Below are 13,385 nucleotides of genomic sequence, written 5' to 3'. Positions count from 1 at the left end.
GTGCTGACAACAAAATCACACAAACATTATCAATGGAAATCAAATGTATTAACCAATGGAAGCCTGGATTTGGAGTCACACACAATTTTGAAGTGGAAAAACACACTCCAGGCTGATCCATCTTTGATGTAATGTCCTTTAAATAAGTCAAAATGAGGCTTAGTATTGTGTGTGGCCTCCACGTGCCTGTATGACTTCCCTACAATGCCTGGGCATGCTCCTGATGAGGTGGCGGATGGTCTCCTGAGGGATCTCTTTTCAGATCTGGACTAAAGCATCCGCCAACTCCTGGCCAGTCTGTGGTGCAAGGTGACGTTGGTGGATGGAGCGAGAAATTAGGTCCCAGATGTGCTCAATGGGATTCAGGTCTGGGGAACGGGCGGGCCAGTCCATAGCTTCAATGCCTTCATCTTGCAGAAATTGCTGACACACTCCAGCCACATTGGGTCTAGCATTGTCCTACATTAGGTGGAACCCAGGGCCAACTGCACCATCATATGGTCTCACAAGGGGTCTGAGGATCTCATCTCAGTACCTAACGGCCCTCCAAAGAAATACCACCCAATACCGTTACTGACCCACTGAAACCAGTCATGCTGAAGGATGTTGCAGGCAGTAGGTGGCATCTCCAGACTCTGTCATATCTGTCACATGTGCTCAGTGTGAACCTGCTTTCATCTGTGAAGGGCGCCAGTGACGAATTTGGTAATCCTGGTGTTCTCTGGCAAATGCCAAGCATCCTGCACCGTGTTGGGCCCTGTGCACATTCCCCATCTGCACATTCCTCCACATCTCCTGGTGTACTGGCCTGTCTCCTGGTAGCACCTCCAGCCTCTGGACACTACACTGACTGACACAGCAAACAGCAAACCACAGCAAAGTGGTCTGTGGTCCCCACCTGCAGAACCACTGTGTGGGTTCACACTGAGGAATTCTCGCGGATAAATTGATGTGTCAATTCTTTCGGCGGAATGCGGAATCCGCCCGTGCATAGAATTGTTTCTATGGCACAGGTGGAGAGGCTCGCGGCCGTGCTCGTGTACAGGCGACGGAATTCCGCGGAATTTATCTGCGAGAATTCCTCTGTGTGAACCCACCCTAATTGAGTGTGTCTTGCTAATTGCCAATAATTTCCACTGTCAATCAGTGTTGCTTGCTAAGTGGGCAGCTTGATTTCACAGAAGTTTGATTTAAGGTGCATTTACACAGACAGATTTATCTGACAGATTTTTGAAGCCAAAACCATGAACAGACTATAAACAAGGAGCAGGTCATAAAGGAAAGACTGAGATTTCTTCTCTTTTCTAATCCATTCCTGGCTTTGGCTTCAAAAATCTGTCAGATAAATCTGTCTGTGTAAATGCACCATTACTTGGAGTTATATTGTGTTGTTTAATGGTTCGTTTACACGGAGTGATAAGTTGCCCAATTAATCGTTTAACGATTTTAAAGAAACGATTTGGGTTTTATAACGATCAGCGTTTAGACGAATAAATAGTTAGAAAAATTGTTAGAAAAATCGTTTTTAAAATCGCTTAAGCCCATCTCACACATAGGGTGAATTTTTGAAAAGACTGTGTACACGAAGTGATCAGCGAATTTTTAGCGACCAATGATATTAGAACATGTTAAAAGATCACAATGAACGATTTCTTGCTTGTCGTTTGATCATTCGCTGTGTTTGCATGAGCCGATTATCGCTCAAATGCGATTGTTATTGTGAAAATTCAAACAATAATCGTTCAGTGTAAACCCACCATTAGTGTTCCTTTTTTTTCGAGCAGTGTAATAATCCGGAATTGTGTGATAGAAAGCACCTAATGAGCGATTGCTTTACCCACCAGATTGATGAGCTGCAGGCCACAAATTGCACTCTAGAAAAGCACATTGTACATCTTGCAGAAGACAAAGAAGCTGTGAGCAATGAAGTTGATATCTTGACTCAGAAAAATGAGCAACTCTGCAAAGAACTGACAGAGATAGACAAGCTAGCAGAACAACTAGAAAAAGAGAAGGAACAAGCTCTAAATATTGCTGAAGAGGAACTACGACAAGCAAAGGTATTCATTTCCATTAGTTTCAGGTATTTAATATCCATCAGAAAGTGATACATCTAAAGATGGAATTCACAAACAGAAAACCAGCTTGGATGGTGCAATTTTGGATTCTACTAGAGATGAGCGAACCTGGAGCATGCTCGAGTCCATCCGAACCTGAACTTTGGGCATTTGATTAGCGGTGGCTGCTGACCTTGGATAAAGCCCTAAGGCTATGTGGAAAACATGGATATAGTCATTGGCTGTATCCATGTATTCCAGACAACCTTAGAGCTGTTTTCAAATTTCAGCAGCCACCACTAATCAAATACCAAACGTTCGGGTTCGGATCGACTCGAACCCGAACCCGGTTCGCTCATCTCTAATAGTGATACATAGCTGCATAGGAGACCACTGACTCCAGTTTGACTCTATGGTCCCTGCTGCCACCACTGTCTGTGACAGGAACTGTCCAGAGCAGTAGAAAATCCCTATAGAAAACCTCCTCTGGTCTGGACAGTTCCTGTCAGGTACAGAGGTGGCAATAGGGAGCACCCTGTCAAACTTCCTGCATAACATACAGGAGCTGATAAGTACTGGAAGAACTGAGATTTTGAACAGAATTAATTTACAAATCTGTATAACTTTCTGGCACCAGTTGATTTGAAAACATTTTTTATTTTCTCCATAGTACCGCTTTAATATTTTATAAAGCTTTTTTCAATAAATTTCACAACAGTCAGAAAGAGCAACTGGAAGATGTAAATCACTTTCTATGTAGAAGACTGGGACATTTTTAGGGTCCTGTACAGATCACACAGGGTCCCCAAAAAATAAAATGAAGTTGTCTTCACCTGGTGCCTAAAGGAGCAACTCATCCTGGCACAGGTAAAGAGCAGTACAGGAAATGTAGTACCACACTGTACTGTAGGGAGGAGATATCAGACACACACAGCAGTACAGGACATGTAGTATCACACTACAGTAAGGAGAAGATACTAGACACACAGCAGTACAGGACATGTAGTATCACACTGTACTGTAGGGAGGTGCTACTAGACATCATTGCATGCACTTCACTAATACTTGGGTTCTATCAGTAAAATGGGCACCTTTATTGTTAAAACATCAGACCCTGACTGTCTGTAGAATTGTATGTTGAGTCTGGTCTCAAGTTACAATGGTGCAGAAAGGACCATTGTATGTTGAAAATATTGTAACCTTAGGCCATTGTAAATGAGGGATCACTGTGTAATGGTCCTTTCTGGACCATCGTAACTTGAGACCAGACTCAACGTACACTGCTACAGACAGTCAGGATCTGCAGCACACGTGAATAGCTAAATGATCAACCAATACAATTGGTCAAACCCCAGTATTACCGAAGTACATGAAGTAATTGGTTGTCTAGTAGCGTCTATACACATACAGTGTGATACTACATATTTTGTACTGCTCTTTACCTGTGCTAGGATGAGTTGCCCTTTTGAGCACTAGGGACTTGACAAAACCCTGAAAACTGTCCAGTCCTCTACATAAAAAAGTCGTTTACAGTCTCCAGTAGCTCTTTCTGACTGTTGAATGTAAGGACTTGCTTTATCCCTATTAGGGTCAGTTCACACGTACAGACTCACAGCGTCACAGGTCCTGGCAGTTCCCTGTCACTACGAACGACTGCCTCGAGTATGTAATTCTGCCGGCCCCTTAACCCCTTCGGCTCCCGCTCTGCTGTGTCTGTATATACATTACCTGTCTCCTGCACGGGGTCCCAGCGTCCTGCTCTCCCGCCCAGCCAATCAGTGTGTTGCCCACTGATTGGCCGGGCGGGAGAGCAGGACAGCGGGACCCGTGCAGAGAGGACAGATAACGTATATACAGACACAGCAAGGCGGGATCAGAAGGGGTTAAGGGGCCGGCAGAATAACATACCCGCAGTGGTCGTTCAGACCGCTGCGAGTGTGTAGTAACAGAGAACTGCCAGGACCTGACAGACTTGCAGCAAGATTCATGCTGCGAGTCTTTACGTGTGGACAGACCCTCAGTTAACTGCTTATTTTTCTTTAAATCTCACTTTTTATAATTTTGGGAAGACATTTTGGATGCCCCAGAACCAATCACCATTTTTTTTTTTTTTTAAGAATGTATTTATTCAGTTTTTCACAAATTTTCACAACACATATCAATAAAGCCATTATACAGAGTAAGGTGGTTGACACATACTCTCAAAGCAGGAGTAGAAACATAACCAAAAAAGAAACACAATAACCCAAAATTTGGACCACCCTCCCCTCACCCGTCCCTCCCCTTGCTCGCAGGACCCTCCAATCAGGACCACAAAACTCTAAACTCTAAGTACAGGCCCAAAATTTCACGGAGATTGAGTAAGCCGCAGAGCAGCTATGGCACAGGAGAGCTACCTCTGGGAGCTGGAAGTTTCAGTTTCCCTAGGCTACCAGCAAGGTCCGCCTTCAGATACCATTCCGTGAGTCGAAATGGATATATTACTGACACTATTTCGGCAGGGTTAAGAAAGGCACAAATGAAAGACCTCCACTTAGCAACAAAATGTTTCGCCTTTTTATCTTTTTGCAATTCCGCATCTAGCTGATCCATCCTAAGATAGTACTTCATTTGCCCCACCACCTCTGGGATCGTTGGAATAGAAGGCTGCAGCCATTTATCCAAGAGACACCTTTTCGCTACCAGGATAAATATATGTAAAAGATGAGACATAGGCCGTTCATCCCCCGAAATGTGCAATACCACCGTTCGGGGATCGACAGTTAAGTGTTGGTGCAACCTCCTATCCCACAACTGCGCCAAGGCCCCCCAAAAGGGTAGCACCTTGGGGCACGTCAGTAACCCATGCAGCAGGTCCGATCCAGGGGCATGACATTTCAGGCAAGCTGTCAATCTGTCCGGATGTGACAGGGATTTCGGCAAGGAGAAACCATATGTCGCATGATGGATGATCTTAAAATGAGTTTCTCTCCACCGTTCATTAACAATAGCGTTGCAGACAGTCCCCCACCCTTTCAAGATAGGGTCAGTAAGGTTGGTGTCACCCAGTTTCCTTTCCCAATATGCAAACATAGATGGGAGGATTGGTGACAATGTCTCCCTCTTGAGATCACCATATAGGACGGAAAGAGAGTGACACGCCTCCTCAGTCGTAATATATGTATCTAAAATCCCAGTATCTATTTCCTTTTGCCAACTCCTCAAGCAGGAAAGTAGGAAAGAGGAAACCTGACCATAAGATAGAAAGTGATTAGGTCCCAGTCCCCATTTGGCGCATAACTCTGGGAACGTAAGTAACCTGGGCTTTTTATCATGGAGGATATCTTGTACTATTCGTATCCCCTTAGATTTCCATTCTAGAAACATCTTATTGCTGTTTCCCTCCGGGAAAGCTATGTGACCCCATAATCCCATAAACTTGCTGACTTGAAAAGCCAGGCCCAGAGAGGAGCGGACTGCCTTCCAAGCCGCTATCGTGTCTCTGAAAAGAACACTAGTCTTGATCACGGATGGGAGAGCAGACAGCTTAGTATGAAGGAGAGAGTTCAGGGACCACGGGGAGGCCAACTCCGCCTCCAGAGCCACATTTGAAAAGCCACCCCCGCCCCTAAACCAGTCAATGTAGTGTCTCAATAAGCACGCTAAATTATACAGCCTGATGTCAGGTAGGTTGAGCCCCCCTTTATCCTTGGCAAAAATTAATTTACGATAGGCGATACGAGGCCTTCTGTTCACCCAGATGAACTGCACGAATGCCCTCTGGAGTGTGCTCACATCCTGGTGTCGAAGCAAGAGCGGGATGGTCTGCATTGGATATAAGAGCTTGGCAAACGACATCATCTTCAAGAGATGGCAACGAGCCAATAGTGGTAAGGGGATGTGGGACCAGCGGCAGAGCTCAGCTGTTATCTTAGCAATCAAGGGGGGATAGTTCAAGGAATAAATAGAGTGAGGGGTTTTGCCAATAAGAATTCCTAGATATTTAATGTGAGTAGTGGCTATCCGCACTGGTACCGGTAAAGGTCCCAATCTGCGAGCCGGAGGAGCCGAGATGTCAAGAATCTCACTCTTGCCGATGTTGACCTTATACCCTGAGTATTGCCCAAAGAGCCGTAGAGACTCAAATACTATGGGCAGATCTGCAGACGGGTGGTCAAGAAAGAGCAATAAGTCATCGGCAAAAAGTACTGACTTCACCTCTCGGTTCCCTACCTTGATTCCTCTGATCGCAGGGGAAGCACTCAGATATCTAGACAGGGGTTCAATAATTAGATTAAATAGTAACGGGGAAAGAGGACACCCCTGACGCGTCCCCCTCTGCAAGGGAAAAGTGGGAGATAAGAACCCTGGGGTAGAGATCCTAGCCAGGGGAGAGGAATACATGGCATTGATTAGTCCAGAAAAGCCTCCGGAAAGGCCATTTTGTGCAGTACTGTCCGCAGCCACCCCCAGTGCACATTATCAAAGGCCTTCTCGGCATCTAAGGACAACAGGATGGATGCCTGGCCGGGTGTCGGCGGACCTCGTCCATGACCGCTATAACGGTTCGTAAGTTGGTTACAGCCGCCCTTCCCATAACAAAGCCCACCTGTGTAGGGGAGATTAAACAGGGAAAGATACTCGCAAGGCGGTCTGCCATAATTTTAGATATTATCTTCAAGTCCACATTTATTAGAGAGATCGGCCTGTAGGAGGCAGGGTCAGTGGGATCTCTGCCAGGTTTCGGTAGGACAACTATATGGGCTGTATTGCTTTGCGGCGGGACCACCTGACCAGAGAGGTAAGCATTGTACATAGGTAGTAGGGCCGGGGAAATCTCATCGCATAACAGCTTATAGAATTCCCCCGAAAAACCATCAGGGCCTGGTGATTTCATGGGGGGTAGATGGGAGATAGCAGTCTTCAACTCCTCCAGAGAGACAGGGGAGCTCAGCAGCGAGCTCTCCCCCTCTTCCAAGGAAGGGAGAAGATCCAGCCACTGCAGGGGGTCCTCCGGGGGGGGGGGGGGGGGGGGGGGGAGGGGGCTCAGAGTACCAATCACCATTTTTGTCTAATGATACAATAGTTTCAACATACAATGGTTGTATATTTCAGGAACCATTGGTGGTTAGGATTATTTTTAAACCACTGCCCTAGTCACCAGTGAAGTTTGCCCACTATACAAACTAATACATTGGAGTGGTTCTCTTTTGCAAGCAGTAGCCCATAATGATTATAGGGAGCTGTTATCACTCATGTTTCATTGTCAGCTAGTTCTAATTGTAAAATATTGATTGCTATTAATGTAACAACCATTTCCTTTTTTGTACTTTCAGAATGAAATAAGACAACAGCAGAAAACCATTGACAATTTGGAGGTCACAGTAAAAAATCTTAAATCAGTGAGTAGAAATTAGTCACATTTATATAAGAATGAGAAATTCTCACATTGTAACATGTGCAGTCTTATAGCCATAAGCAACTGGTCCAAGGCTAAGTTCACATATAGCATTTAATGAGTATTAGCCATTTTTTATGATTGCGCAATTCACATCAAAATAGTCTTAATTAACAATAATTAAACTCTATGGGGGACATTTATTAAGTCCGGCGGTTTTTACGCCGGACTTATAAATCTCCCTGCATCTCCGGCGCTACGGGGATTTATGTAGAGGCGGACTGCCTCTACATAAATCCCGTGCGCTCTGGTGCGCACCGCCGAAAACCTACGCCAGCTGAGGACTGGAGTAGGTTTTCGGCGTATCTTTTTGCGGAACGGAAGGTGAACCCTCCGTTCCGCCCCCTTCACACCCCCTCCCCGCTACCCGGCGGAAAGTGCCGATTTACAAATATTTTATTTGCAAATCGGCCATTTGCGAATAAAATATTGCGCAAATCGGCAATTTCCGCCAAAAACCCCCGGAACGCCAGATGATACATGTCCCCCTATGTGTCAACATAGCCTAAGCTGCAAAGACAAATAACAGTAGCTTCTTTGTGCTGCAAAAATCACTAGCCATCAGTAAGATAATTTGGAATATACAATATGTGTATGTTACTTGCTCATAATTGGAAGATAGGCTCCAGTTCCAAAATAGGATAGCATCTATGTAAATACAGTACTTTGCTACTGTTTCTTTGTGTGAGCTAGTACATACTTAGTAATACTAGTGATGGTGCCATTTCACTATAAGGCTATGTTCACACAACGTAAGTTCCGTAGTAATCGCGGCCGTTGTTGCAACGGCCATGATTAGTACTGAACTTACGTTGTGGGGAAGACTGAGGGAATCCCGGGCGGAGTGTATACACATAGGGGGAGATTTATCAAACATGGTGTAAAGTGAAACTGGCTCAGTTGCCCCTAGCAACCAATCAGATTCCACCTTTCATTCCTCACAGACACCTTGGAAAATGAAAGGTGGAGTTGTGTGCAGCGGTCAATTTAAATGCGGGCACGCACAGATGCTCCCGCACCAGAATTCACATAGGCTGAAAAAAAAACTACTATCAAAATGAGTCCTAAAGGAGAAGTCCCGCGAAAATTTTTATTAAAGTATTGTATTGCCCCCTAAAAGTTATACAAATCACCAATATACACTTATTATGGGAAGTGCACATAAAGTGCTTTTTTCCCCTGCACTTACTACTGCATCAAGGCTTCACTTCCTGGATAAATAGTGATGTCACGACTCCCAGAGCTGTGTGGGCTGTGGCTGCTAGAAAGGATGATGGCCGGACTTCTCCTTTAAATTTTAATGAATTTTCTTAGGACAAATTAACTTTAAGGTTCCGGTCCCTGTAAAATAAGAAAAAAATATATACACTTCCAATGGAAAGAAGGAACGTCGCAGCAATCTTAGTCTTTATTCAGCAAACAGGCAGTACAGATGAATGTGAAGACTAAACAGGCAACAGCTGTTTCACACGTCACAGCGTGCTTTCTCACAGCCCTAGCGCCAGTACGTATACTTCCCCTTATATACAACTCACCCATGTGAATATAATGAAGTTAAAAACATAATTATCACATATACAAAGTAGAAATATAATACAAAAACATTTTTACACAATGCAATATACAAAAGTTATGTTACTTTACCGACAGGTACGTTGCAATACATGGTACCTGTTGGTAAAGTAACATAACTTTTGTATATTGCATTGTGTAAAAATGTTTTTGTATTATATTTTTACTTTGTATATGTGATAATTATGTTTTTAACTTCATTATATTCACATGGGTGAGTTGTATATAAGGGGAAGTATACGCACTGTAAGGGGTTAGGTAGCAGGAAAGGGTCTCCTGGGGTAGACAGACACTCTGGCAGGCACACATGCAGGAGTCAGTCCACACCAAGGTTTGGTATAACTGACCGCAGCCAGTTTTATTTCTCAGGTTGTAGTAAAACAAAATAAAACAGCAAAATAAAACCCTATGCCTGTCCGGCTCTAACTAAACATAAATGCTTCTGGCTAACTCAGTGCAGGCCTAGTACCTGGCACCAACAAAACAGAATAGCACAGTCCATACAACCCGATGCAGTTTATGAGCAGGGCTCTCACAGACACTTGGCCTTAGCTCTTTTCCCCAGGGAGAGAGAGAGAGATCTGAGCACCTAGCAGACTTTTGTAAGGCCATCGCACCTGAGTCCTGATTACTCTGCCTCAGAACTCTAAAACCCGGACTGTCTAGCTGTTGCCTGGACATCAGCACCCATTACCAGGCTTTACACCAGACCTACTGCATACATTCTGATAAAACTTGGGGAAATATAGACTCCATCTACAACCTCTCCACATTGTCTGTTACAGTACTGACGTTAGGGCTGTGAGAAAGCAGGCTGTGACGTGTGAAACAGCTGTTGCCTGTTCAGTCTTCACATTCATCTGTGCTGCCTGTTTGCTGAATAAAGACTCAGGGTATAAACCCACACACCGTATACGCAGCGTATTTACTGCTGCGATACGCAGCAAACACGCAGCAAATACGCAGCAAACACGCAGCAAAAACACGGTGTGTGTGTGTTTGTACCCTTAGATTGCTGCGTTTAAAGACGTGCTCCGACTTTCCTTCTTTCCATTGGAAGTGTACTCTACTACTGGCCTTCAGTGTCGTTGAGCACCTTGAGCAGTGTGGATCCTAAGTGGCAGCGCAAGGGTGTACAATTTGCAAGCGGAGAGTGAGCGGTGCGGGGGTCTCCTTTTGGATTGCTAAGAAAAAATATATACTTACCTTGCCCGCTTCTCCACCTCAGCTGTCGTCACAGTGTTGTTCCCACTGTACAGTGCTTTTTTGTATTGGCACAAGGAGCTTGCCTGTTAACCCATTCAGTTACTACAGTGGTGTCCGCCTCATTTGCTGATCGGCTGAGCAGACAAGGACCTTTATCCAACATCAACACAGGGAAGCGATTCATGGCGGGGATCAACACCTTGAAAATGGCAAAGTTTGGGCCATACATATACACAAAAAAAAATAGTCCTTAAACATCCTTTCCTTTTATGGCTGGTAAAATTACAGCTGTAAAATTGGTTGCTATTTGTCCAACACTTAAATGTTTTCGAGGCCAACAGATTGATAAATCCAGGACAGTGAGTTAACATTGCCTCATATTGAATACATGCTGTAACTGTATGACTACTGTGGTAAATGTAGACTATAACAATGCTGTTCCTTTTAAATTAGGATGCCAACACTGCCAAAGAACAACTAGAAAAAGCAGTAACTGAACTAGAGGGAAAAAAACAGGAGACCAAGGCTATAAACCTGCTTTTAGACCAACTGCAAGAAGACAACAACAGACTCGGGAAAAAAATTGAAAAGCTTGAAAAATCCGGTATTTTTGTCATTGCATGCTATTTTGTTCGTTTTCTGAAATGTAAAAATATAATGCTGAGGTCTCAGAGAAGCACAATGATCAGGTTACATTATCCTATAATATTCTCCTGCAGAGGGCGGCATAATGTTCCCCCTGCTGTCATTTTTGTTAAGTTTCACTTAACAAAGATGACAGCAACCCTGCAGCCGCTCACCTGTGCCTCCGCAGCCAGCCCGCCGCCCAAGCTCACCGATGTCCCCACATCCCGCCGGGGTCGGAGCGGGTTGCACTGTGGCGATGGGGTCTCCAGCGCGGGGGGTGGGGTTAGGCTTGCTGCGGGGGGCGGTGTCCGGGCGCTAGTGAGGAGGCGGTCGCCTGAGGTTTGCCTCAGGCTGCAGATACCCCAGAATCGGCCCTGAGTATAGCAATCAGCATGTTGAGTATAATGTATAGTATAAGTACATAAGAATGAAAAAAACAGCAGCAGTTTTTAGATACAGGATGGAATTGCAGATCTACATAATTCAGTAGGGTAGTACAACAGGCTAGAATAGAGAAGCAGGGCTGCTGTCAGAGGTCTGTGTGGTTCAGCATAGACCAGGGAGTGAGAATCACAGAGCTGTGCAGGAGGACAGGGACAGAAACTTTTCTATACAACAGTGTGTATAGCTGAGAATGAGTGCAGGCACGTTATAGCAGTAGTGTGTATAGCTGAGTGTAAGTGCAGGCACATTATAGCAGCAGTGTGTATAGCTGAGTGTAAATGGAGAGGATGGGAAACACAAAAGCTGACAGAGATAGCAGGGAGCATGAAGGAATGAGCAGGGCGTAAATGGGCACATACATGCAGTACTCTCTGTCCGGGGAGAGAGGAGTTACAGCTATGGAGAGATTACCTCCACAGTTTTGTCCCCAGATGTAAGCCCCAGCCTGAAGTGGGTCTTCCATGATTTGGAAGGTGAGGTAGACTTCCAGTGCTGTAGACCCCACTATGCAGACCATGCCCCTCCCCCACTCCCGCTCCCACCCAGTACAGGGTGCTCTTAAACCAAAGCAATACTCTTAAACCAAGTTACAATTTTGAAAAACTGTGAGCTCTTCTTGCAAAACGCTCTTAAACCAAGGTACCACTATATAGTTTTCAATATTAGCATAAAATTAGATTTCAGGTTTTCCGAAATATTAAAATACAGCCTGTCATAATAACATAATAAAATTCACTATACTCACTGTGTTGCACGCAGTGCTTCCGCTTCAGTCCTCCCCTCCGACTTTGTTTACAGAGCTGCAGTGAGGATGTGTCCATGTATACCCAATCATTCCTATAGCCAATCACTGGCCACAATTACTGAGGACACCTTTCTCCTAATAAAAATTTTTGCCAAATCCCTTGTCATAAAACATTCAGGCGAAAGTTACAAATCTTTTCCATATGTGAAGTCCTGTTTTTTTTAACATGTGGATAATAGTGGCTTGGTACTGAGATTTAAAGGGAAACTGTCATTTAAAAAAAAGAAACTTCCAAAATTGCCTACATGGCTTTATAGCTATGTAAGTACAGTGGCTGTGGCGGGACAGTGCACTGATTGGCTGAGGGGGACAGGAGCCTGAGAAGCAAGTGGGAATGCGGCCAGGTAACTTACTAGCCTGGCAGCGGTGGGTTAAGTGGGGCTACATTCTCCCAACGGAATATGTAACCCCCTGCGAGAATGTAAAGCCATAGAAAATGATAGTACCAAGTATCACTGCAGATTTCGCTGCAGAACTTGCATCGTGAAATCCACTGCGACGCAGTAGGTGGGAAGCTATCCTTAAAGGGGTTATCCAGTGTTAAAAAATTGCCACTTTCCTTTAGAGACAGCTCCACTCTTGTTTCCAGCTTGGGTGGGGTTTTGCAACTCAGTTCAGTTCCAATGTGGCTTAATTCCAGATCCTCCCAAAGTGCACTGAAAACAAGAGTCGAGTTTTTTGGAAGAAAGTAGCCATGTTTTTGTAACACTGGATAACACCTCTAAAGAGAATATCCGAAGAGCAGGAAAGGTCCTACCTTTTCTTCTCTCTGGATGCTCCACTTGCCCGTTCTTGGAAGTATCTTCCAAAGACGAGAGGGGGGAGGGAGGATGTTGCAGTTAGTGACCAATAGCCGCACAATGTTACTGATGTCACTGGACATTGCAGGCAGGCATGATTTTGCCCGCACACAATGCCTGCAGCGCCCACAACATGCTTCCCCCCTTGTTTGTCGAAATTACTTGTACAGACAGACAGTGGAGGGAAGTGAAGCGGCCAGAGAGTAGTAAAGGTAGGACCTTTCCCGCTGTCTGGATATTCCCTTTAAAGCTTCCTTCAGACACAACTTATGCAGTCTTTAAAATCACCACAAAAAGTCCAAAAAACAGCTTTTTGTGTTTTTTTTTTCCGGCAGATGTTCTGGTGTTTTCTTGTTTTGTGTGATTCTTTACCATGTGATTCTCGGTTTTCTATTGAAGACTATTGGAAAAACGCCATTATGCATATAAACATAACG

At 44.7% G+C, this 13,385-nt stretch overlaps 1 protein-coding gene across 1 annotated transcript in view; it reads left to right on the top strand.

Annotated features, from left to right (window-relative positions):
* TSGA10 (testis specific 10) overlaps positions 1–13,385 on the top strand; it is a 52,000-nt gene that overhangs the window by 4,158 nt on the left and 34,457 nt on the right. Inside the window, exons 2-4 of the mRNA XM_069972398.1 lie at positions 1,845–2,060; positions 7,373–7,438; positions 10,726–10,876. Coding sequence (XP_069828499.1) covers positions 1,845–2,060; positions 7,373–7,438; positions 10,726–10,876 — 433 coding nt within the window. The remainder of the gene's footprint in view (positions 1–1,844; positions 2,061–7,372; positions 7,439–10,725; positions 10,877–13,385) is intronic.

This window comes from Dendropsophus ebraccatus, chromosome 5, assembly GCF_027789765.1.
Source record: "Dendropsophus ebraccatus isolate aDenEbr1 chromosome 5, aDenEbr1.pat, whole genome shotgun sequence".
Classification (NCBI taxonomy): Eukaryota; Metazoa; Chordata; class Amphibia; order Anura; family Hylidae; genus Dendropsophus; species Dendropsophus ebraccatus.
This window is presented reverse-complemented; position numbering and strand designations above follow the sequence as displayed.